Source organism: Daphnia magna, linkage group LG1, assembly GCF_020631705.1.
Source record: "Daphnia magna isolate NIES linkage group LG1, ASM2063170v1.1, whole genome shotgun sequence".
NCBI classification, from domain to species: Eukaryota; Metazoa; Arthropoda; class Branchiopoda; order Diplostraca; family Daphniidae; genus Daphnia; species Daphnia magna.
The window spans coordinates 4256969-4282650 of record NC_059182.1 but is presented as its reverse complement, the minus strand read 5'-3'; the positions used below and the strand labels follow the sequence as shown (position 1 = coordinate 4282650).

The window sequence follows — 25682 nt, the reverse complement described above, 5'->3', positions numbered from 1 at the left end:
GTTAGGACATTTTCTCTTGCGTTCTTCACGAGATTTCGTTTGGACGGACGTGAGAGGTGGTTGACTGGTTGTCATAGGGCATTGGGCAACAAGAAAAACAGGGCCAAGGGTAAAAAGATTATTGTGGCTTTAATAGAAAGAAAAAAAGGGGGGACGTGGTTCGTGACCGCAGACCTGCAAGTATAAAAATGCTGTTCATATTTACGCTTCGTTGCTGGTTCGCACAATAACAAGTTAAACTAAACACATAACTCTGCGTGAAATGAAACAATCAAGTCAAAGAAGATCAAAGGAATCAAGCAAGAAATCATAACTGTCTTTTTTTTTAAATGCATTTGGCTTAATTAAAACAATTAGTTGCCTCATGTTAGAAAGGTCGCCTCTTACACCTGTATTCTCTTTCACACATTTCTATAGCAGAATGTTTGTGAATATCACAAGTCTGAACCTGTTTAGCTACGCCATGTTGGATAGCCCTCATTATAATTCTGCATGTTTGTACAGCTCGGGAAAACGAAGGAAAAAACAAGTCTACATGAAAATATTTTGCAAATTGAGCTTTTGGAGTGGCCGAATAATGGACCTGATGACAGGTTGAACAATTGCTGTGTACAAGGTCTCTCCAGGTTCTGGAATTGATTAGCTTGTTAGCCTTGCGCCCCAAGTATTCGTCCCCCCTCTTTTTTTTATTTTCCGAGTATTATGTTGCGTTAGGTCTCTTTTACGTATACATATTGTACGGTGGAATGTCACGCCCTACTTGCCGCAGCACCGAATGATTTGTTGCGTCACTTATTTTTTAGGTGGGTCTTGTCTATGCGGCTTGAGGCGTGACTCCCGCTTTGAAGCTTACAAAGTGTGAATTTATTTTTCTTCTTCTTCTCATTTCTTTAATCCTATTAAAAAAAGGAAAAAGAAAAGAGAGAGATAATGGGAATATGTCGTAGACCCGCTTGGTTGACGATGAATCAACTTTATGTGTCTCATCATTTTTCATGGTGTTCTATTTTGGTTTTTTCTTTTTACTTTTCGTCCTTTATTATTTTGTTAATGTCAGGAACATCCTTCTTTTGAATTGCGTGGGACAATATATCGACATTCGCCGGCACCATTACCCCGAAATCAGAATGAGACGTCACTTGCTGGCTCGTAAAATCCTTTCTGTAAATAACAAACAATTAAGTTTAAAAGAAAGGGCTTTGACTATAAATAAGATAAGACTTTACCGTTCATCGTTGGTTAAATTTCGGTTCGACGCATATCATTTGGCATCCGACGGTGAACTCGCCATTGTTTTCAAGAGAATCGGAATGGTGCAAATGTTGGCTGCTAGATGGCGTTCACATTTATGTCCCATAGATGGCGATGGTGACTAAATTTTCAGTTTTTTTCCTCTTCTTTTATTTACTATCTTTCTCACGCGCTTCGTTAGCAGTGCTGAACATAATAAAATCACAAATTAACCAACGGTTCCCATTAAAAACCGATTTGAATGAACACGACGGAACGAACTAGCGGGAATCGACAAAACACTTCCGTGATTTAACCGCCCCGTCCATTAGCGGCATCTTTGACCAGTTTTCTCTCGCTATAACATCCCGTGCTGGAATTTGCCTAGAAATTGATCGTCTCGTCATTAGCCGTCCCGTGTTATTTCCTCACTTTAAAAAATTCATAATCAATTCCAGCCCACGACGCGCATTTCACCTGGGCACAACAGACAATTACAACCGAAAATTAATCGATGATGCGGGGAAAAAAAACCCTCATTTGCATAGAAGAAGTGTAAGCTTTGAAGCTTTTTCAAAAATAAAAGGGGCGATGCTTCTATACGATAAGTCCTCGTGTACTGGAAATACCTGGGCCAGACTGACATTTGGAATATGGCCTAAATACCTAATGGGCCTGATTGGGCAACACACGGAGAGACTGTAACACAAACAAACAGATAAGGTAGGCTTCCATTAGTGTCAATAAGTCAATCAACGCACACTGATATTGACCAAAATACGAAGATTGTACACATAGTTGTTTTCCAATACATCGTTCCAAAATACTGGGATTTTCCAGTGTTCTAAATACCATAGATGGCGTCTGCTGATCGGTGCGGTCAACATCGTACGTAATTCTTCCTAAACATCTCTGTAAACAAAATGACGGATATACGATTCGACATCAAAATGAAATGTTAAATCGTGCAAAATGAAATGTATAATAGAGAATAGCAATCGAGTGTGTGCGTTATGTAAATGCACCACTGCGTGCTGCGATAGTTGTACGTTGATTCTTCGCCCTTTTGTGATTCTGATTATTTCTCGAAAGCCAGTTTGTATATGTTTTCGGCGTTCAGCCAAACAATAGCGAAATGGCACGGCTTTCTGAGCAACAATCAAAAACATTGGGAGCCATTTTTGAAAAACGCAGCAGCACGGCAGTTAGCTAAACGAAAGAATTGAAAAAAACAAACACCTGGAATCCAAAGGCATCGAAAATGATCCATCATCCATCGATCAAAAAGAGGGGGGCCATCCGCATCAGCAGTTGAAGATCGTCCAGGACATTTCCACGTGGTAATATTTGAAGGAAAAAGAATTAAACACAATGTTATAGATGATCGAAAACATGCAGGTAGTGAACATCCATCGATCAAACGCCAAAAAGGCGAAACTTTATTGAACGGCTCGATGATATGACGCAACGAGAGAAGAAGAAAAAAAAATGTTAGCCTTTATGCGTATTTTTCTGTGTAAAAGAATCAAAAGAAAAGAAGTTTTCACCTTCTGTTATGTTTAGTTGTTCGTCTATAAACTATAATATGCAGGGCGAGGGCAGGTCGCTATAAGGCAAAACGTGTGTTGTATATATAATAACGGGCGATGGCGTCGGCGCGCGTCCCCCCTAAAAAGAGACCCCGCCCACATTTTTTTTTTTTTATAACTCTGCAAATCCCTCCGCCCACCCCCTTATAATAGACGTGTGTGTGTGTGTGTTAGGTATGCGGCAAATATCTAGTACATTAAATTGTATAGAGGTGTACATGTATGTTTACAAATAAAGAAAAAGATGTTATATACTTACCTTAATTGGCGAGCTAATTCCATTACGTATCCAGTTATGCATACGGAAATGGATGAAATCAATAAAACAATTTTTTTTTTCGATTATTTTTTCAAATCTTCGCGGTGTTTGCGTTTATGGCTACAGTTTGAATCATCATCAAATTGTATGCATCCAATTTTCTTTTTTATACTGATTTTGAACAAGGGGCTGTATCTATAGTTAAATGGAATCAAAGTTAAACGAATTAGGCGCCGTGATGGAGAGAAATTCAATCTTAACCCTCCTAGTCAATAATAAAACAGTTTTTGTTGACTCGACGGCCTCAGTTTATGTCAACATTTGAGAAAATCGCCGTCGAGCTCCGTCAAGCCGCTGGATCCAGTTTCGCCGCGTTTCTTTTTTTCTTTTTAATATGATTTTTGTTTGGCCCTATTTTTTTGTCGTTGTTTTGTTGCTGACGTCATCGATCGATAGTTTAAACACAAAGATAAAAAAGAAAAAAAAAGGAAAACTCCATTATCACTGTTGTTTCAAACAGCGATTCGAGACCTCTCGGCAGTTGTTGTTGGGATCTATATACCCATCTCTTCGTCAGCGATTAGGATCGTACACGTTCCGAAAGAAAACTATTGGACATCAACACGAATTGTTGTTCTATAGGCGCATTCATTTTTCCTTCTCGAAATGTCTCGATTTTTCACACCGCACACAAATAAAACAGAAACCGACAATAGATGGCGTTAGTGTCGCAGACGCCAACGTTCCGCTTTCCTGGGCGCGCAGATCCAACTCTTGGGCCGTGACGGCTCTCTTATTCTTTTCAGCACCTAACAGTTGTGTCTGTTTCACATTTGAACGCGTTAACTATATAATGCCGGTATAAATAGTTGGACGTCATGGCAAAGAAAACAAACAATAAATGAAAAACAAAAAGTAGAGCGCAGTTCAAGAGATTAAAGTCGATTTATCTACATCATATAAAAAAAGGGCGATACGCCATTATGCATTACGCGTCTAAACGTTCAGGGCTGCTGATTTTTCTCTAGAGGGTCCTCACGAAATTTAATTCAGAGTTAATATCGGTGGTGGTTCAGTCATTTCCCAGCTCTTTCAAAATGGAGAAATGCGACTCTGTATATCTACTAAGAAACACATCAATATAGGCCAGTCTATAAAATTCTCGAACGAAATTTAATTCGGCTTTTTTTTGTGCGATTGAACCGTAAGATCATTAGAAATTCATTTTTCTTTTCTTTGATTTTAACTGTTCCTTTTTTCCAGTGTGTGTGTGCTGGAGAGTTTTATGTAGATGTACGCGAGGGGTGTGTGTGTTGGCATCAGACGCAGAAACGCATAGAATTTTAAGAGAAGCGAAGCCCAAAAGTATTGATTTATTTTACGAGACCACGCCCGCCAAGACCGGCACCTCTTTTCACGCTGCCAGTATATAGGCTATATAGTATATGACATACATTTGAATTCGTTGAGGCTCGTCATTCGTTTCAATCAATTTCAAAGTCTGTGCCTATTTATCTTATAGAAATTTAATCTCGATTAAATATAGATCAATCCGTCCAGGTGTTGTCAAGAGACGATAACGCCGTTCAGAATCTATTTGATGAGATCAACTTTCGTATCTATAAAAGTCTATACAAATTAATTATCAAGTCAAAGAGTACATCATAAACACGTTAAACATATATTCCAGCATAAGATATAGCGCATGAAAATGAAATAAGAATCATCTGGAAAAATGTAGGTAAAACGATGACGAAACCTTAAATGTGTGTTAAGCCTATGGGACAGAAATCTTTTGTGTGTTTACACGAGCGCTAGAAAGCTGTTGGAAAATGAGTCGGCACTATTTTCATAAATAATATAAGTGCTGTCTAATATTTGATTTCTTGTGTGCAGTCTATACGTCCATCGCATGTATATACAGACGAAAGAATGAAAAGACGTAACAAGCCCTGTGTGTATATTACAGCTCAAGAAAACTGGCCGTTTCCTTCCCTCCCTTCCATACGTCTTGTTAAAAAAAAAGAAAAAGAAAACGGTCAAGTGCTGCTGCTGTTGGGCCAGCTGTGCGTTGGCCATCTTTTCTCTATACACAAAACACCATCGCATTTTGTATAGAAGTATATGAAAAAAAGAAGATGCTTCAACCAGCAGCCAAAGGAAAAAGCATCTCGTCATGAAGGGCCCCCAAACGGAGCTGTGTGAAAACATCGTGACCAGACAAAAAAAATAAAAATGTCTTTAAAAAAAACAACATATTCATTTGATTTGGCCTAACCGTTTGTGAAAAATGCAGCCAAAGAAATTGTTGCTACAAGTCTCTTATATATACATATATACTAAGTAGACACTTCAAAGCGTCTCTAGTGTTTTGTATATAGCGAGAACATCTTTAAAAAAAAAAGAGAGGCTATAACAAATGAGTCGACATGTAAAAAAGAAAAAAAAAGTGGGGTCAGAGGGCGCGAAAATGCTTCTTTTGGGCTGCCTTTCTCTCTGCGGGAGACTGCTGACGTCATCTGACGCGTGAAAATCGGATTCAAGCTGCGTTTCTTTCATTTGATTTGATTTTATAAATAATCATTTCTATATTGTTTCAATTCGATGTGCATAGTGCAATTGAATCTATATCGGTGCGACAAGGAAAGTTCATTTCCTGTGTGATAGATATAGGCCTACGCGCCGTCTCCATGGCAACCGTATTTTTCGTTTTACGAAAAACTTGAATTTCTTTTTCTGAGAGATACAAAGTTGACTGACGATATAACTGCGAGCAACTGCTGTTTTTTTTTTTGAAATATAATTACAACAATAGAATATAAGAGAATAGGATGTTCGCACCATGAAAAATTATAGTCATTTCTTGTTGGGAAGATAACAAGAAAAATAAAAGGGGAAGACAAGGTGAATAAAGGGAGGAGAATATAGGAGGGGCGTAACTTGACACCATCGACACCTGTTGTATCTAACCGTGTTTTGGTGTGTAGGAGGGATGAAGAAGCGAGGACAGGGGGGGGGCCTTCTAAAAGGAAGAGGACGATGTATATAAGAAGAAGTTCCATCCTCAGCGTGGGGGCCCTCTGTTGTGTGTGCAACTATTGTTATATGTATACCGGTGCAAGGTTTTTTTCTTCTTTTTCGTAAGAAAAAAAAATGCCCAATTAACTTTTATTGCCCTGGAACTCAATCACTTAAGACAGCGCCATATGTGCTGTCTTATCTCTTTTTTTAAAAACAATTTTAACTTGATTCCCACTGATTATTTTGTTTATTTTTCTTATATATAATAAACTGAGTCGATCCCAATCAACTTGAGACGTTCTCTGTATAGAGATAATCTATATTAGCCTGCAGCAATAAAAAAAACAAGAGAATCATTGTGTGTAGAAAATATATCAGCGGGAGTCTTGCGTCACCGCGCCTTTCTCTTCCACGCACGGTGTGTGTACACTTATATATATATACTCCACTTTTTTCTTGCCCACTAAATATCTTACCCGCCCCCCAACTGTTCTCTCCTCAGTTCAAAAATAGAATGAACAAATTTTTTTTTTTTTTTTTAACTAAACAATGTGCTGCACGACCCCCAGCACACACATGCGCTGTAGCTCTGGCTGCTCTGCGTATGCACATTCGAGTTTTATTTCAAATTTCATGTATAAGAAGAGAAACAATCAAATATTGCAAAGGGAAATTTCTATAAATATATGGAAAACTAAAATGTTTGGTTCTGTCTTATTTGTGTTTTGAAGGTTTTAAATATTTATTTATATTAGACTAATAATATTAGCCATTTTGGAATTGGACATGTGCTGTATACATTTGTTTATAGCCATCAACTCGAATTTTGTTTAGGGCCATTTCTGTGTTTTTGTTTAAAGCATCGATAGACAGCCTAAAGATACTTAAAGAGTTAAGTATAGGGTTCTATATAAATGTATATGCAATTAACGATCCATTCGTGTAAGCCGTTAAACAAGCAACTTCCCCTCTCTATCGAGTCACGTTTAATTTCCTAAATTTTCAATCTGAAAATGACCGTTATCGACCTCAAACCACAACATTTTCTGTTACGTATGTATAGATAAAGTCATTACATATAACACTACAACAACGTATAGGCTAAAACTGGGCGGGAATGCACTCCTCGTTCGCGTTATTTCAACATTTCGTGCAGCACACACAGGTGAAAATGTCTCAAGGTCTTTTCACTTGTTTCTATTTCAACAAAATATAGAAGAGGCGAGGTCAACTAAACAAAATCTGTACACCAAACGCCCCTGTCAATTTCTCAAGGTGTGCATCATTTGTATATAATAAGATGTGTGACGTCACTCCCAGGGCGGAAACAACGATCGAATGGATAGACCCAAATTTGATTTCAAAAAAAAAAAGGGAAAGAATGAAATCGATATTATTATTAATAAATCAAGAAAGAAAAATTGTATATATAGAAGCGGATGTTGTTCTATATCAACAATGACTTTCTATGTGTGTGTCTTTCTACACACACATCTCGTTATGCGGCGTGATGCAATATCCGCCGTCGGAGTCTATAACCCAACCGAACCGCTTGATTTTTATTCACTTCCGCGTGTTGGCAGTTTTGATAACAAATATATAAAATCAAAACCGTCAATAACGAAATCATTTTTTGTTTTCTTTTCTTTCTTTTCTTTCTATATTCATTCATTTTTTTTTTAGAGGGGGGGAGAGCTTTCAGAATGTTGTCCGGCAGGATTTTTTTGAAAGCAAAAAAACAGTGACATCTTTTTTTTTTTTTTTCAAAAAAATAAACATTTCACTATTTTCCACACACCTCATTAAAGACCATCACTTAATCTTTTAAGAAATAAACGAGAAAGGGGAGTCCTCTTCTTTAAAATGGTCACGGAATGCAATTGAGTTTTTTTTTTTTTTCAAGCTTGATGATTATGATAGAAGAAAGAAAGAAAAAAAGGGGGGGAATGAAAAGAAAGAAAGAAAGAAAAAAAAGGGTATGGTGCTGTAACGGCAATTAATGTCGAGGTGTATAGCTCGAGGCGTCGGCAGCAGTTAGTGCGCCAAGAAGCCATTTTATTTTATTATTTTTTTTTTATTCTTTTCCAAAAAATAGAAAAAAAAAAAATGTCTTAAATTATTGTTTCTCATTTCCGGATGGTTGATTACATTCAGAACCGCGACGGCCGAGTTTTTTTGTTTTTTTGTTGAAAAATGTTTAGACCTACCCCCCTCCATTTTTTTTTTAAATTTAAGCCATTAGAAATTCATTTCAATAATTTTTTTTTCTAGTCTTTTTTTTATTTTTATTGGGCCTATATACATTGAAATGATTTTCTTTAATAGGCCTATATTATAGAGGGGACTATATTTATAGGAGGAGGCCTAGAGGCCCACATGAAAATGGGCAGACGTCATATCGAGCTAATTCCCTTTCATCGTCTTTTTATGTCTTTAACAAGCTGGATAATAAGAATAATAAAACCTAGCGGATCTGATGAAAATACAAATTGTCCTGTGTAGGTTTTTGTTTTTTTGTTTTTTTTTTGTTACTTGCAGGTCGACATTATATCGAAAATAATTAGCCTCTTTCACGAGAATTCAGTCCTCAGAATGAAAATGTATTTTCCTTTTTTAAGGATAAAAATGAATTCAATCCCGCTAATTATTAAACCGGTAAAAGAGAAACGACTGCCATCTATATTTTGTGCTCAAGATTTTGAAAAAAAAAAAATACCTAGAAAAGAAGGGGGGCGACAAAAATGGAATCCAATCCAATAAAGGCGGGTCTCTTTATTGTGTAACGACTAATAATGACAAAGAGCCGGCCATTTAATTTTTTTAAAAATGGAAGATGTTTTGTCAAATTTAAAAAAAAAACAAAAGAGGGAGGAACTCAAAAATAAAATAGATTTTTCAGTTCACATTCCATCGCGACGTTGGCAACGGCAACAAAAAACGATCCATCATTTTTCAATGGAATTAATTAATCCAATTCGCCTTGCAAGTTTTAAAACACTTATATCTAATCCTATAGTCTTTTTTTTCCCTTCCCCCCACTGAAATATCAATTAAATTAACTATATTAAATGATAACACCATTTATTTATTTATTTATGATTTTGGCCATCACTTACCCCGTACAAAGAACGAACTGAAGAAAGTGGCAAAACAATTCACGATGAAACGTTTGATGAAATCTATCCAGGAAACAAAACCGCGGTTACTAGGAACCGCTTTTAGGAGGAAGGGTATTTAATTTCCTTTTTTTTTAAATTTTTCTTTTTTTTTAAGGAGTTTAGGGCGCGTATCAAACGCCGCCATCCGTTCACGACACGATCGCAGACGCAACTGTTGCCGCGCGCCGGTCACGGAACTTCACACCAACTCCTCCCCAACTTTCATCCCTCCCTTCTTCCCATTTTCTTTTTTGTGTGTGTGTGTGTGTGTGTGTGTCTCTTTCTCCCTCAGGGCAACGCCCACTTTTGCCAGCGAGCGGCCGGCCACATTCCTTGTATATCAAGAAAATTCATCTGTAAGGTATAAAAATCTGAAAAAAACAGCAAATAATGTGTCGTTCGTGTTTTAAATGTGGCAACATGCGCGTTATGTTTAATGATGATCCTGTTTAATCTGATTGTCTGTGAACGTCCATTTGTTTTTTTCTTTGCTTATTCCCATTTAACAATTAAATTATAATTGATTCGTGATTCTTGATCTTTGTATGTGCAGTTTATATAGAAGCCAAATCGTTTGAGATGTAACGCAATCGGCTGGCAAATTGATGACTCATCAAAATTCAAAAAGCAATTTGTCACCAGGAAAATTGCATTTTTTGCATATTTAATTTGGCCGTTAGGTGATGCCAAATCGAAAAAAAAAAAAATGATAATAATTTATAAAAAAAAAAAAAGATGACGCGCATACATAGGGGATTCAATGACCGTCGTTTTCCAACATGGAATCTACTACATCAGACACATCACGTGTATATAGCGACGGTGGGAGGAGACAGAGCTCCACCCGGCGACGCCTGGGCGGAGCTCAAACTGAACCAATCAGCAAGCCGATGACAAAAGGTGGCAAGATGGCGAGCGGAGCAATTTAATTGGTTGTAGCTCGACCCCGTTGATATGTCTGTATATATCTCCCCCCTTTTCCTCTCTGCCTAATATTTCTTTTATCCTACACCCCAACCCCCCAGCCCCCCCCCTTACCCAACCCCCCATATATAAACATATATATTTTTTTTGCCCTCTCCAAAACCCAAGTTATATACGTAGATACTATACCTATATATTTATATACAAGATATATAACGTTCGCTTTTAATAATGTACGATGTAAAACAAGTATACATTATTTATAGAGCTATCATTAATTATTTAGATATACACGTACACGTAGTCTATACCGTGTTCTATATGTAGACCCACTTTTCATATTGTTATAGTATATTATGTAGGTCGGATCATTTATCCGAGTTGATGTCGACACGTTTTTTTTTTTGTATAGAAGATGAAATTTAAAAAAACTGTTTCAATTTGAACTTGTTTTCTATGCTCGTTGTATTTTTTCAATGACCGTAATTGTATTATATATGAACGTGTAATATGTGGGCTGAAGATAACAGCTGATGGATGCTGCTGCGGACATTGGCAAACAACAGATGGTTTTTTGGTTGTGCGTTACATAATAAATCCCCGTGTTGGCCAAAATTTACGGCCTTTTCATCATTAACAAGAGATTGCAGCGATTAAAGTGGATGGCAAATCATATCAAGCAAAATCTGCCAAAATGATTGAAAGCCTTCGATGAAAGCTCCGGGCAAATGTATGTCAAGACAAATTAAACACATAAACGGATTATTTCTTTCTGTTATTATATAAATATTACAGACCCTATATAGGATAGCCAAAGTGTATTTTAAAACAAAAAAATTATGTTTTAGATTATAAAACTGTGAACGGATGACAAACTGTTTGATTTTTTTAAAATGTATGTTGTACACAAACGTTATGATTATTATATTTTTTGAGACTATATAATTTTCCATAAAAAAGGGGGGAATGATATGCAATCTGAGAGGCCAGAAAATATTGGAAGAACATGTAAGAGTTTATGGATCACACAATTTTTTCAGACAGCTGCTGTTGATGTAAACACCCCTTTTATTCGATGCCGTAATACATGACGGGTTATTGTGGGGGTTAGATATATATATATATATTTTTTCCATCCTGGTTGCAATCCAAAAAAAAAAAAAAAGTTGGTGCGTGGGGGGTGGAATGTCTCTCATCCCCCCCTTTATAAAATGTACGGCATTATATTCATATAAAAAATAAAAAAAGGCTTACATGTCAGAGAGAGAGAGAGAGAGCAGGATTCATCATCATGGGAATCGAAAAAAAAAGAGTGAGGGATCTAGGGCGCGGCATGATGGGCCTTCCACCTCTGTGGAACGGCTAGATCTCGAGGCGAGGGTATATACATATAAAAAAAAAAGCGGTTTCAATCAACCCCTAAGATCGAGAGGGTGTGCAAGCCTTGGGTTTTCCATCTATTGCGTAACCCCCCCTTCTCTTCTCAAAGTGAAGGGGGGAGAAGCATTTTTTTTTTTTACTAGATCAAAAAAAAAAATGAATAGCCCGAGGGGTGCTCTTCTTTGTATATTTACCACCAGGCCGATGTAGCTGGATTTCGAGATTTCCTCATCAATGAGTATATTGTCAGATTGGAATAATGATGGAAAGGGGAAGAAAAAAATAAAAAAAATCAAAGGATTTTTTTTTTTCATCCTTGTTTAGCCCATCGCATTTATTTTATACAGGCGAATATAGAGGATTGGACTAGACTGATAACCCCCTTCATTCAAACAGAGCTCTGTGTATATATACATCTATACAGTTGTGTGTATTTATAAGCATTTATAGACGTGCATCACGCCATCAGAAAGTATGTGCCAAGTATATCTGTCTTTGTATAATAGATAGGTTTTCAATTTTTGGGTCTATTCAATCATCACTGTGTTAAGAGAAAGGAAAAAAAAAACACATCTGCTGTGGATTAACGAGGCTATGGTCAAATGCGCGCCAACCACATCAAAGTATAGACGATGGGCTGACCATTAAGTGCTTCTATTTGTATAAAGCAAAATAGACACACGCAGACTAATATATCGAATGACCCATACAATCAGAACTTTGCGCGTTCGTATTGAATGACGATCGATTTAAAAAAATAAAAATCATTTAAAGAAGTCACTGTGGAATGTGCTGCGTGGATTCGGATGTTTCTATATAGAAAAACGGTTGACATCAAAGTCAAACGTTGTTCAAATCACTTCCCAAAAATGATTCATGTCGTTTCTTTTTTAAGGAACTCATATACAGACAAGGGTGGGATCGCTCGTTCATCATCGACAACTGACGTCAATGCGCAAAACGGCGAGAAGATCGTTTGGGAAATTTCGATCGCAAACTAAAAATGGACGTGTTAATATATTAAAATTCCGGCAATGTCGGCTGTATTGAATTCGGATTTATGTGTTATATAGAATATATATATAATAAATGAATCGGCAGTGCGTGCGGCTGAAAAAGCCGGGGACAATGGGATCGATACGATCCATCTATCTACGAGAATGGATGTGACTTTGTTTTCATTTCTATTATTCGTTTTTTTTTTGTTGTGTGTGTGGCTTTTGTTGTACAATATACTTTTTGCCGCATCCGTGATCTCAACATGTCATCAAAAATCGAGTTTCAGGTATTTTATTTCGAGTTAACGATGCACGCACACAGGAGGCAGACAAATGCTGGAAGGTTTGTTAGGTGCAGACGAACAAATAGGCAGCAATCAAAGGAAGGACAGTAGACTATATACCATCAAGTCGAGTCATTAGATTAACAGTGCGGAACAATAACAAACGATTGAAAGCCGAGTCTTGAGGTTATACACATTATTGTGTGTGTAGGGATGTATTTTAAAAAGAAAATGATTCTTTTCTTTTTTTGAATTTAAGACGCCAAGGCCGACCATTAGTCAGCGAAATAGACGCTTCTATTATATACAATAGTTAATGAACGAAATGCCCTCTGCGTTCCGTTGAGCGCGCCAAGAAATTCGAATCTTCTTTTTTAGTTATCAAAGTTTTATTTTTTTTTTTCTATTCAAAGAAGAAGAAAAAAAAAAAGTTTCTTATTTCCCTCCGCCCTTCAATCGGCCGACGTGAGTCGCTCAAGTGCAAAAAAAAAAAAGGAATTTTCTTATTTTTTTTTTTTTCCGGTTGGGGAAAGAAAAGAAAATCGTTTCATTGGAAACAGAGATCCCCCTGAATTTCTAAACTAAAAAAAAAAAATGGGGGAAAGAAATCATAAGAAAATGGAGAAGCTCAGCATTTTTGGACCGTGACTCGTATTCAACTCGAATTAATCTAACCAGTTCAGAAGATGAAAAAAAGCGGATGATATTCTTTTGAATTAAATTTAAAAAAACAGAATCTGTGGTTTTCTTCTTCCTTTTCATATTAAAAAAATATAAAATAATAAATAAATACTTTTCCCTTACGAAAATTGGGTACGCTCTTTATTGCCATGCGGACGCACACATCGAATCCACACACAAAAAATAGAATTTCATCACTGGAAATTCGATTTATTTTTTATTATATACCAATATGCCTCTGAAATTACATCTATAGCCAATGACCGTTATTTCAACCACGCAGCCATTTTTTTGTATCGGCTTTTGCCTATTTTTTTTTTTAAGCTATAACGGTGAGAAACAAACACGTAACAGTGTGACGCGCTGTTCAGGTAATCAGCCCTATGCTAGCAATGTGTATATATATACATGTACATCGTACACACACAAACAACAAAAAAATACAAATACCTCCGTATAAAAAAAAAAAAATAGGATCTGATGGAACGTGAGAAAAAAGGGGGACGCATTTTTTTTTTTGTGTCCAGTTTTTTTTTACGTCACACTGGAACATACCCCCTCTGAAAAAAAACGAGAGGTGAATTTTTTGTATAGGCGCGCAAAACTCGGGAAGTTTCTTTTTTTTTTTTAAGGGAAACGCCGATGTGACGTGGGAAACTCCCTCGGCTCTTCCTCCGCGATGACGTGAAAAAAAAAAAAACGAACCCCCCGCACTTCTTTTTTTTTTCTATGCCGGATCATTTTCTTTGATGCGGGACGTATACAATAGAATAGGCTCTATACCCCACACAGACAAATACAAAAAAAATAAAAAATAAAAAATAAAGAAGCATTGAAAAAAATAAAAAATATCTAACGATAACTTGGAATCGAAACTTTCCCCCCCTTGAGAGGAGGGGCCATTCCCGGATACGATTCTTCTTGATTACCAAATCTTATACACGACAGGCCTAGCAAAAGAGGATTTCAGGAATAGGAGGGGGAAAAAAAATGACTCGTTTTTTTTTTTTTTTGTTGAAAAATGGCCTCTTAAAAAAAGACGAGTCCACCACTGATACGGGTCATTTTTATCTTTTATTAGGGAAATTTTTCAACAACAAGAATGAAAGAAAAGTTAAGTAGCCGGCATTCATTTTCAAGCGGCGGTATCGTATTTTGTATTAATTTTTTTATTTTCGTCTTTCTCACAGTTGTATGAATGTGTTTTGTTTTACAGTTTTCGTAATGAAGATAGACACTGAGGAGGGGGGGAGTATAACAATAGGAATTATTAGGTGCATTTGACAAATCACATTTTTTTCACTCTCTTGCTATTCAGATTAGTATACAACGAGTTTTTCTTTCAAACAAAATTGCTAATAATCGATGACCACGAACCACCATTCCCTCGCTCCAAGATGCCTACCGCCAACGTTCCCTATTGAGCACGTTATTTCTTTCAAAAGACAAAAACGCGGAAACAAAACAAAACATAAAGGAATGGATAAGATTAGATGAATAATAATAATAATAGAGAAAAATTTTTAAGGCGATCGGTAATTTTTTTTTTTTTCGCCATAGGGGGGGAACCAAAAGAAAAAGGAAGAAGATGCAGCGCTTTTTCCCTTCATTTTTTTTTGTACGCGTCCGCCAATGCCATCTAGCGGTCGAAAAAAGCAACTCGAACCTATGACGGTCAATAAACAAAAAAACGAATGCTCAAACAAGTCTTACGAATTGGACTCGTTATTTTCTAGGCCGGCCGCTCCGTCGGCGGGAATTTGCAAGGGATCAACAGCCTCGTTCAGAGGCAGCGCACTGTCGGCAGCGGTGACGACGGCAGCTTCTTCTTCCATGACGACGATGCCCTCGTCCTTTTCGACACTAACCGCGTCGAGAGACGGGTCCGATAGGGCAGTTTCATTTACAGCAGGTGTACCGTTCGTATTGGCGGGCTCGGTCATTCGACCCGGCTGGTTGCCCACGCTGACTGTCGACAAAGATCCGACCGGTTCATTGACCGGAATGTCCGCCGCTTTAGTCTCCGGGCGCAGAGTATGAGATTCCATTTCGAGTTTCCAACGTAGATACTCCTCCTTGTAGGCGGCCAATGGGATGACAAAGACGGAAATGTCATCGATCGTGGCCGATTTGCTATCAGCTGTTCGCCAACTGCGCTCGTTCAGCTTGCCGCGAGAGCACATCACCAAATCTTGTGCAGCCGACGTGAAGCGGTATCGATACCTTGCACTGTCCTCGATAGGGAACTGCTCCAAACTGCGCTGGACCGATTCGGCAACGCGCTCGTTGCTCGTCACGTCCCACAGACCGTCAGTGCCCATCACTAACACATCCGTCTCGTAAATGGCTTCCTTTTCTATATCCACAATGCGAACCTGAATCAAGTCAAACAAAATGCAATATTCATGGTCAGCTAAAATGTTGAGAAGAATAAAGAAAGAAATAACGACCTCGGGTTGTGATGAAAGGAAAGGCTTGATGAGGATGTTGGAATTGGGGGCACGCAAGTCATGGTCACCGAAGCCACGAGTTACACCGATGGTCGCCAGGACACGGCTCCGCTTGCCTTCACCGTAGACGACGGGGAACTTGAGGTCTTCTGGTGTGACCGTCTTGTATGCCCATCCGGTCATGTGGGGCTCGCGGTAGAGTAACCGCTGACCGATATCGCGTCGATTGGGACGACGGGAAAAATCCAACGCCGTGTATTCGCCACCCAGCAGCTCTGGCTGCAGTGCGGCCAGCTTGCGAATTCGTTGGCGTTCTGTTTCGGGAGTGAAGTCGTTTGATAACGGGAAAGCCTTTCGGCCACGACAGAGAACGGCTCGTGAGTCTCCAGCATTCGACACAAAGAGTTTGCCACAAATGAAAAGAGATACGACCACTGTACAGCCGCCTGTTACACGATACACGAATCGATCTTCAGCGATCAAATTGTCCTAAACAAGAAAAGAAAAAGAGAAATGGATCAGGTTGACGACTAAGGCCGATATCTGCAAAACTATAGTGCATGCTACGAAGTGTTACCATCTCGTGGAACGTCGCTTCTAATGCTCCTACAATGAAACTTTCCACACTAATCTCTCTCTCGGGAAACCACAGAACTTGATTGCGACCATTCTGGGCACACTCGCCTGTGTCTGTAGGAGGTAGCAAATGATGAATCACATCCATTAATTTATCCTGTGAAATAAAGACAAAGAGATTACACTTGAGTTTGTTTTAAGGTATTTGGGGCTGTCAAGATGTTACGTGAAGAATGCAGTGAAGTTCGTTGGCTGCCGATATTGCCGCTCCGGTTCCGGCGTGACCATCAAAAAGAGCAAAATATGCATAAGGTATCCTTTGTCTGGGTCTCTGTGTTGTAGAATCTTTCTCTGGGGTGGAGGGTGGCGTGTGAAATTCAGTAGTTTCAGCTGAGTGACCATTGTCGGAATGTCTTCTTTCCAGGTAGCCCACATGGATTCTTGCCTGGTCTTCATTCCTTAAGGACTTGCCAGCATTGACAGCCCTGTGTGAAACAGTTACACAAAGGGGAAAATTAGAAACAAAATAATTTTATATAAACATATAATATAGTTTAAACTGACTCTGCATAACCAGAATTCCAGGGGATTTTGGTAATGTCTCTTGGAACAATAATGGGTCTGATGGCGTGATCTCCAGCCACCTGGATCTCATCTTCACCGTTGAGCTGCAGGAAGTGTGGTCTGGAGTATGGAAATTTTAGGGGTAATTTTGGTTCACCATTAGGACCTATATCATTATTTTTGTCTGTTGACGTTGCGTCCAAGTTGTTCACCACGGAGAAAAACGCATTTTTGAATTTGTTGAGCATGGCCGAGACGATGCGTGTGACGAGAAACGGACGGTAGTGGAATAGGTGCGACAGCGACGATGTAAAAAGTTCCACAGACATCAACAAAACACCGTCTCAGACGGTGAAAACAAGACAATCACAGTGTTGACGAAAGAATAACCCTGTAAATGGCAGTCGAGAAACAATAAATAATTCCTGGCACGGCTGAACAATTAATGAGAAATAACACATCAGCATTTAGCAGACGCCTGGTAGACCTGTTATGTATACAAATTTGCCAGATGGCTCTGTTGTCGCCATGTCATCGTACCGCGGATTTGTTTAGCTAAGAATTTCCGTTGTTATTCACACGACTTGTCGACTTCTATTGAAAAAACTTTTGGTATGTTCATTCTATGTATTGTTACTTATTGGTACCATTATGAATATCACTCGAATTTTTTACAGCCTCTGAACTGGAAGATAATGAAACCTAATTCGAACCTGTAATAGTAATTGCAAATTGCACAATAGTTCACTTGAAATCAACGATTACACATATGACATTCGATCACAGAGAGCTCTCCTTTTCTATAGTTACCCAACATATTTTTACGACAATAAGAAGAAAGCAAGAAATATTATTCGGTAAGAACGCAATCGACGAAAAACACACGAGGTTGCTCTAAATCGGGATTCGAAACGGCATACGTGAAATTTTTGAAACCATGGCAAGCGGCACCAAACTCTCCATTTTTTCTCATTGCAACGACAGCTCCTTCAAATCGAGGGTAATAATTTGCTATTCGTTTCAGGGAGTAAGCTGCGGCAGTGCTCGGAGTCATGCCGCTTCGCATGTGTTCAACCGTGGCAAAGCTTGGTAAGAATCGCATTAAGACATCGCCATCGCCGGTGGCAGCAGCACCTCCAATCTCTTGGTCCACGTAAGATCCCGAACCTATAATGGGGGCGTCACCCACTCGTCCTGGGATTTTATGTCTAGCACCGTTAGTGGATGTCCCACTAGCCATCTTTCCATCCACATCAATTGCTACCATTCCTATGGTGTCATGGCTTTTTTTAGGTTCTAAATAGCAAACATCAATGTAATCCAGCTTACGCATTGACTATCAATAGTTTATACCATCTTTTGTGCCGAATTCCGTCTCCTTTTGCACTTCATAGGGAGTATATGGCCCACAACTCCTTTCTGGAATAGGCAGTACATTCTAAAGCGAGTGAGCTATATGTCAATTATGGCTCAGTTTATAAAAAAAAATAGTTGATTACCATCCAAAAATTGGGCTGACAGTTTCTGTTTTTCCATTCTTGCCAAATTTCACTAGATTCATTAGTTGTCAAGTTTTCATAGGGGAAGCCCATTTCTACTGCAAACTGAGTCGCACCTTCACCAACTAGGAGTGTGTGGTCTGTATGTTCCATAACTTTCCTTGCAACACTGATGGCACTCTTGATATTTTTCATACTAGCAACAGCTCCACAGCTATGTGTGGGCCTTTAAAAATACAAAAAGTTTATGTATTAAGTATAGGAAAGAAGGTGTTGGTATTGTTACCCATCCATAATCATGGCATCCAAGGTTGTTTCTCCATTTTCATCTGGACTTCCACCAAAACCAACTGTACCATCACACTGCTCATTTTCACAAACAGAGCAGCCCTGTTCAACAGCATCCAATGCAGATTTTCCATTTTTGTAAAGGACCTCCCATGCTACACATAATAACAGTAAGCATTCATTTCTACCTTAGTCAAAGATATTACCTCTGTTTGTAGCATTGGTGAACGCCCATGTATTGATAACAGCAGGAAGCATACTTTTTGTTGAAGACCATTGCTGTTCCCACAATGGAACTTCTTTACCAATCTCATCATTCATAGTTTTAATTACAAATTGCACTCCGGAGGAGCTATTGAACTGTAGGAAGAAGGCAGCCAACCCAATAATAACCCCAAGTAACATTATACTGATTTTTATATTTGTCGAGCACAAAATTACTAAGTATGTTCGTCTGCTTATCTTTGTATGTGAATCGTGGAGCAATAAGCAAGTCACATAACAGACATCGGCGCCACTAGTTCGACCCGAAAGATGAGGCTCAATACGAAGTCATTTCGTATTTCATATATGGCACAGGTATATGGCATATTGGCATGGTTGCATGGACTCTTTATGTAGTTAAACAGCCGAATGCTGGTCATTGACTTACTTTTTCCATTAGAGAGTAAAGTTTATTGAGGCAAAGGCTCTAAACAGAACGGTATACACATGTCCAAAATTTAACAGTAAAGTCATTAATCAGGACTGAAATTCGAAATCCTCGTTCAATTTTGGTTGGAATAGTTAAATTTGGCAAAATTCTGAGATATGTCCCAATTTTCAAGAATTTGAAAAACAGCAAAGGCCTTCTCACTTTCGCGATTTTTGGTCGAATCCCAACTTTGGTTAAAAACACTTGATTCCTACTCGAAAATGGACGAGGATCACGAAAATCAAGTCCGTTTTGGATTGTGATTTGTATTTTCGATAATAAGACGTTTCGAAATGGAAATCTAGGAATACGAACATGCTCAAATGCTACTCATAACACAAAAACCGATTCATTTACGCCAAATGTGACCTGAAATTCGAAATCCTCGTTTAATTTTGGTCAGGATGGTTAAGTTTGGTCAAATTCTGAGATATGTCCCAATTTTCAAGAATTTGAAAAACAGCAAAGGCTATAGCCTTCTCACTTTTGCGATTTTTGGTCAAATCCCAACTTTGGCTAAAAGCTCTTGATTCCTACTCGAAATTGGACGGCGATCACGAAAATCAGGTCCATTTTCAAGTTACACTTGTAGTTTTAACAGTAGGACCTTCTAATGAAATTCTAACATGTTCAAATTCTAATCAAAACTTGAAACAGATTAGCTTACGCTAAATCTGACCTGAAATTCGAATTCCGCGTTCAATTTCAATCAAAATAGCTTAGCTTTGTTGAATTCTGAAACATGTTTAGATGTAAAGTTTTAGAAGAACCACAAAGGCCACATGGATTGAAACGAAGACTGAAAGCTGATTCTAAAATGATTTGCTAAATTTGTAACCTTTTTCTTCTTAACGTGTATCTTGTTCGTTTCGGACGTATCATTTTTCTGTTGAGTGAAAACTAATTTTGTTTTTCAAAAAGCACGTAGTCGGTATTATACGTACCAAATATAAGCAGAGAGACCGTAATTAGACTCATTTGTACATCCGAAAGCAAAACGAAAATTCGACTATGAAAGCAATGGTAAAACTTAATATTGCAAGTATATTATGATTGTTGTCATTAACTAATTCTCCTTTCTGTCTACTGTTTAAAGGGTAGTAAAATTTTCCATAGCCATGCATTTGTTTTGGTTTTATCCGTTTTTCTATCCGCTGCATTCGGCCAATTGACCACTCAAGCTAGTAGGACTACAGTAACCGGGATGCCAGTTGGTGGCACGACGAGGACAGGTATATTTTATTCACGGTAGCTGTGTATTTCATATAATGAGTTTCTTTAGTTAATAGTTCGTCCCATTTTTTTTCCTAAAAAAATCTGATTAAAACTCCAATACAGGAACACCAACGCCAAGTGCCTCTACCCAGGCATCAAGTACTACGAGACCAACGCCAAGTGCCTCTACCCAGGCATCAAGTACTACGAGACCAACGCCAAGTGCCTCTACCCAGGCATCAAGTACTACGAGACCAACGCCAAATGCCTCTACTCAGGCATCAGCTACTACGACACCAACGTCAACGTCAAACGCCTCTACCCAGGCATCAGCTACTACGAGACCAACGCTAACTTCAAATGCCTCTACCCAGGCATCAGCTACTACGAGACCAACGCTAACTTCAAATGTCTCTACCCAGGCATCAGCTACTACGATACCAACCCTAACTTCAAATGCCTCTACCCAGGCATCAGCTACTACGAGACCAACGTCAATGTCAAATGCCTCCACTCAGGCATCAGCTACTACGATACCAACGCTAACGTCAAGTGCCTCTACCCAGGCATCAGCTACTACGAGACCAACGTCAATGTCAAATGCCTCCACTCAGGCATCAGCTATTACGAATTCAACGCCATCGTCAAATGCCTCTACTCAGGCATCAGCTACTACGAGACCAACACCAACAATGGTAACCAGAAATGTTACCACCAACGCAACTACAGGTGCCAGCGAGCTATTTCTTTCTTTCACGAGTGTAGTTTTGCACTCGATTTATATTTAGATTTTTCTGTTAAGGTATTACCTTTCGATCTAATGAATTTCTCATTTCTCCTGATACCACAGGCACTTTAGGACTAACCTATAATCCGACAACTAAACCATATGTTCCGGAAATCTCAGGTATCTATCACCAATTGTCCTTTCTATTTACTGTTTAAAGGGTACAATGAAATTCTTCACATCATGCGTGTATTTTTTTTTCCACTTTTCTATCGGCTGCGTTCGGTGAAGTTTCCACCCAATCAACTACTGTAAACTTGATACCAATTGGTAACACATCGAAAACAGGTATATTTGATCGACAGTAGCTGTATGTTTTATATACAAAGTTTCTTTAATCAACAATTCGTCCTTAAATTCTTTTGTTTTTAAATATCTGATTAAAACTCCAATACAGAAATACCGTCAAATACCCCTGATCAGGCAGCAGCCATTACGGAAGCCACTATAGATGCTGGTGAGCTACATAATATTCTTTTTTCTCGAGTGTTGCATTGCACTTGGTGTTTGCATTGCACTTGGTGAATACTTACAATTTTCTGCTAAGGTTACCTTCCCACCTAATGAATTTCTCATTCCTCTTGATACCACTAGGGGCTTCAGGAATAACCCAAAATCCGACAACTAATGCAGAAGTTTCGGGTATCTGTCATCAATTCTTCTTTCTATTTACAGTTTAAAGTCTAGTGAAATGATAGCCGTGCATTTTTGTTTTGTTTTTCCGCTTTTTTATCCGCCGCGTTAGGCGAATTGTCCACTCAAGCAAGTACTGTCAACTTGGTGCCAGATGATAACACATCGAAAACAGGTATATCTTATCTACAGTAGCTGTGTATTTCTTAAGTCCATAGTTCATCCATAATTGTATTAACTCCAACTCAGAAACCCCGTCAAATGTGGATGCTCAGGAATCTACTATTACGGAACCGACGCCAAACACGGAAACCAAAGATACTACCACGGAAGCAACTACAGATGCCAGTGAGCTCCTTAATATTCTTGTTTTCCCGGGTGTAGTTTTGCACTTGGTTAATATTCTCATTTTGTCTGTTAAGGTTTATACCTAACGAATTTCTCATTTTCTCTTGATACCATAGGAACATCAGGAATAACTGATAATCCAACAACCAGGACAGATCTTTCAGAAACCTCAGGTATCAGCCACCAATTCTCCTATCTATTTACTGTTTAAAGGGTAGTGAAATTCTTCATAGCCATGCATGTTTTGTTTTTTTTGTTTTTTCCGCTTTTCTCTTCGCTACGTTCGGCGAAGTTTCCACCTAAGCAAGTATTGTAAACTTGATGTCAGTTGGCAACATGTCGGAAACACGTAGATTTTATCCACAGTAGCCGTGTATTTCATAAAATCATCTGTCTTTAGTTAATACTTCAACCCTAATTTTTTGTTCAAAAAATCCGATTAAAACTTCAAATACAGAACTACCGTCAACTGCCTCTTCTCAGGCATCAGCTAATACGGAACCAACGCCAAACACGGAAGTCAAAGATACTACCACGGAAGCAACTACAGAAGCCAGTGAGCACCTTAATATTCATTTTTTCCCGAGTGTAATTTTGCACTTTGTGAACATTTACATTTTCCTGTTAAGATATAACCTTTCCACCTAATGAATTTCTCATTCCTCCTGATACCACAGGGACTTTAGGAATAACCGATAATCCGAACACCAGTGCAGATTTCTCAGAAGTCTCAGGTAATAATCAAGAATTATCCTTTCCATTTACTGTTTAAAGGATAGTAAAATTCTTCACTATCAACGCATGTTTGTTTGTTTATTCGCTTTTTTATTCGCTGATCCTTCTACCTAATGAATTTCTCCTGATACCACAGAGGATTTAGGAACAACCGATAATCCGATAACTACAGATCTTTCAGAAATCTCAGGTATCAATCACCAATTCTCCTTTCTATTTACTGTTTGAAGGGTAGGGAAATTCTTCAGTCGAAGTCATGGGCGTTTTTTTTGGGTGTGTGTATATTTCATATGATGAGTTTCTTTAGTTAATAGTTTATCCCGAAAAAAAAAAAATCTGATTAAAACTCCAATGCAGAAATAGTGTCAAATGCCTATGCTCAGGCATTAACTATGACGGAACCAACGCCGAATATGGAAAACAAACCTGTTACCACAGAAGCAACTATAGATGCTGGTAAGCTCCTTAATATTCTTTTTCCCCGAGTGTAGTTTTGCACTTGGTGAATATTTACATTTCTCTTTTAAGGTAAGCCTCTAATGAATTTCTCGTTCCTCTTTGATACCACAGGGGCTTTAGGAATAACCAATAATCCAACTACTAATGCAATTCTTCCAGAAAGCTCAGGTATATATCAGTGCACTACTTCCATTCTTTTTCGTTTTCAACCCTGTCACGATGATTGCTCGAGCCATGTGTTCCTCCAATACTCTTTTCTGATAGGTCCGCCAAAAGGAAAGGCCATGATCCGATAGAGATTGTAAAAGTTTCCATAAAATTGTTTTACTGCAGTGATAATCGATTTTTTATCATCGGAAGTTAAAGTTTCCCATTTCATCACTTATGTTGCTTGTTATCATTGGTCGTTTGATCCATTTAGTTTCTTGTGCTAAATTAATCCAAACTGAATTTTGTTTTAGATAGCGGAAATGTATCAGAAGATGAAATCAGAGTTTTTACCAAAATAGCCAACAAGGTAAGCAGTAGTGAAGCATTTATTCGTTTCAAGGTACGTTTTTGTTGACATTTAGATTTCACGTATTTCTATTTCATTTCAGATAATACAGAAAAAACTGGAAACAATCGAGGAAAAGATAGATAAAGTGGTAGAAAAGATTAATGGCGAAGAGCAACGTTACTCTAAAAAACTGGTAAGTAACTCTGTTTTTCCTTTGAATTTTATTGGCTTTTTTAAACAAATGGGAATCGAATAGCGTTTGCAAATGTAACTGTATATTTAAAATTCCAGACAAACGTTGCTTTTTTCGCTCAAAGGAACAGTAGCTTTGATCAAAAGAATACTATACAGCCGTACCTCATAAATCGATTAAATGATGGAAAGGCGTTTAACCAAGCATCAGGAATATTCACAGTGCCAATTAACGGAAACTACCATTTCTACTTTACCGGTTATTACGGAATTTTTTATTATTTTTCTCTTAGATTTATGCAATAGTCGAATGTCGAGCGACATTACGAAGCTTTCGTTCAATAATTCCAAGTGTTTTAAATTTAGCATTGAAGGCCAGTGCGGAGATTTCGGGCACAAGCATTATCACTGTTCGGCTCTGGGCTAACAGAAATCAGAAAGAAAAATCTGCACAAATGTTGGCCGAAGGTCATGTCAACTCCAACGACATGCATGGGTGGTTCCCTGTGATTCTACAGGCTACAGTTAAGCTGCAAGAAAATGACACTGTTGAGGTTGAATTACTTGTCGGATCCATTCATGAAAGTGAAAATCTAGAACACCTTATGACTAGTTTTGGTGGCTTTCTTGTAAGCCCTGAAATTGTTTAACAAGACGTAGGCGATGTCGATTAAACACGAACTCCGAATACCCACTATACATTCCGACCACTAACAATTTTCGTTTGAATTTAAAACCATAAAAATAAAACTGCAACCTAATAATGTAAACATTCCGACACATGATCATCATGAATCGTAATTTTTAAAATTATTGGTGTCCCAGTACCCTTTCCCAACGGAGCGCATTGCGTCCGTGCTTCCAAAGCCAATCATGGACTGTACATGAAATTTTAGGCTTGCTTCTGGAGCACAATCATATTTCTGATGAAATCATTTTGGATCAAATCAAGCCAATAAAAATGAATGTAGCACAAAAGAATGCAGTATCTCATCTCTTGTGCTTTCCCTTCCTTTATGCGTCTGAATTCAATATGCTGACGTTTAGTTATTCGTTCCAAGCTGTGTGAGACAGCTCGAAGCTTATGTACATAAAACGGCAGTAAACACAAAGCAAACAATGGCATTTGAAGCCTTGCCACTGTTGGGCTTGCATGACACGAAAAATTATCATTAGATAATAACATAGACGATGAATGACAGCTATGATTAGAGCACAC

At 38.3% G+C, this 25682-nt stretch overlaps 3 protein-coding genes across 5 annotated transcripts; 1 reads left to right on the top strand and 2 right to left on the bottom strand.

Moving 5' to 3' along the window:
* Nucleotides 1-14638: 14638 nt before the first annotated feature.
* On the bottom strand, nt 14639-17593 carry LOC116931345 (protein phosphatase 1H). The gene is made up of 5 exons (XM_032938905.2): nt 17115-17593; nt 16777-17035; nt 16552-16707; nt 15975-16463; nt 14639-15899 (listed from the first exon to the last, which is right to left on the bottom strand). The coding sequence occupies exons 1-5, from the start codon at nt 17441-17443 to the stop codon at nt 15234-15236; spliced, it is 1899 nt and encodes a 632-aa protein (XP_032794796.2). The 5' UTR covers nt 17444-17593; the 3' UTR covers nt 14639-15233.
* Nucleotides 17594-17727: 134 nt separating this feature from the next.
* On the bottom strand, nt 17728-19306 carry LOC116931346 (N(4)-(Beta-N-acetylglucosaminyl)-L-asparaginase). Its single transcript, XM_032938906.2, has 5 exons — nt 19108-19306; nt 18900-19056; nt 18614-18839; nt 18468-18552; nt 17728-18410 (listed from the first exon to the last, which is right to left on the bottom strand). Exons 1-5 carry the CDS (start codon nt 19304-19306, stop codon nt 17965-17967), a joined length of 1113 nt encoding a protein of 370 aa, XP_032794797.2. The 3' UTR covers nt 17728-17964.
* Nucleotides 19307-19362: 56 nt separating this feature from the next.
* On the top strand, nt 19363-25444 carry LOC116918894 (mucin-5AC). 3 transcript variants are annotated; one of them, XM_045168564.1, is made up of 20 exons: nt 19363-19480; nt 20517-20618; nt 20692-20827; nt 20934-21539; nt 21661-21717; nt 21829-21885; nt 21995-22054; nt 22192-22239; nt 22343-22405; nt 22480-22578; nt 22695-22751; nt 23036-23134; nt 23256-23312; nt 23450-23503; nt 23671-23769; nt 23884-23940; nt 24234-24289; nt 24372-24464; nt 24563-24722; nt 24830-25444. In XM_045168564.1, exons 2-20 carry the CDS (start codon nt 20607-20609, stop codon nt 25111-25113), a joined length of 2154 nt encoding a protein of 717 aa, XP_045024499.1. In that variant the 5' UTR covers nt 19363-19480; nt 20517-20606; the 3' UTR covers nt 25114-25444. The 3 variants fall into 3 exon arrangements, with proteins under 3 accessions (XP_045024499.1, XP_045024500.1, XP_045024501.1); XM_045168565.1 differs by lacking the exon at nt 19363-19480 and having other exon boundaries at nt 19573-20618; XM_045168566.1 differs by lacking the exons at nt 19363-19480; nt 21995-22054; nt 22192-22239; nt 22343-22405 and having other exon boundaries at nt 19573-20618.
* The last annotated feature ends 238 nt before the right edge of the window (nt 25445-25682 follow it).

Excerpts from the sequence above, each read along its gene's own strand:
- LOC116931345 (XM_032938905.2), bottom strand. The coding sequence starts at position 17,443 with ATGTCTGTGGAACTTTTTACATCGTCGCTGTCGCACCTATTCCACTAC. Across the intron at positions 17,036-17,114 it reads TGGAATTCTGGTTATGCAGA|GGCTGTCAATGCTGGCAAGT; the intron begins GTCAGTTTAAAC and ends TGTTTCACACAG. Across the intron at positions 16,708-16,776 it reads AACTTCACTGCATTCTTCAC|GATAAATTAATGGATGTGAT; the intron begins GTAACATCTTGA and ends TTTATTTCACAG.
- LOC116931346 (XM_032938906.2), bottom strand. The coding sequence starts at position 19,306 with ATGTTACTTGGGGTTATTATTGGGTTGGCTGCCTTCTTCCTACAGTTC. Across the intron at positions 18,840-18,899 it reads GATGCCATGATTATGGATGG|GCCCACACATAGCTGTGGAG; the intron begins GTAACAATACCA and ends GTATTTTTAAAG. Across the intron at positions 18,411-18,467 it reads GGAATTCGGCACAAAAGATG|AACCTAAAAAAAGCCATGAC; the intron begins GTATAAACTATT and ends TTTGCTATTTAG.
- LOC116918894 (XM_045168564.1), top strand. Across the intron at positions 21,540-21,660 it reads TACCACCAACGCAACTACAG|GCACTTTAGGACTAACCTAT; the intron begins GTGCCAGCGAGC and ends CTGATACCACAG. Across the intron at positions 23,313-23,449 it reads AGATTTCTCAGAAGTCTCAG|AGGATTTAGGAACAACCGAT; the intron begins GTAATAATCAAG and ends CTGATACCACAG.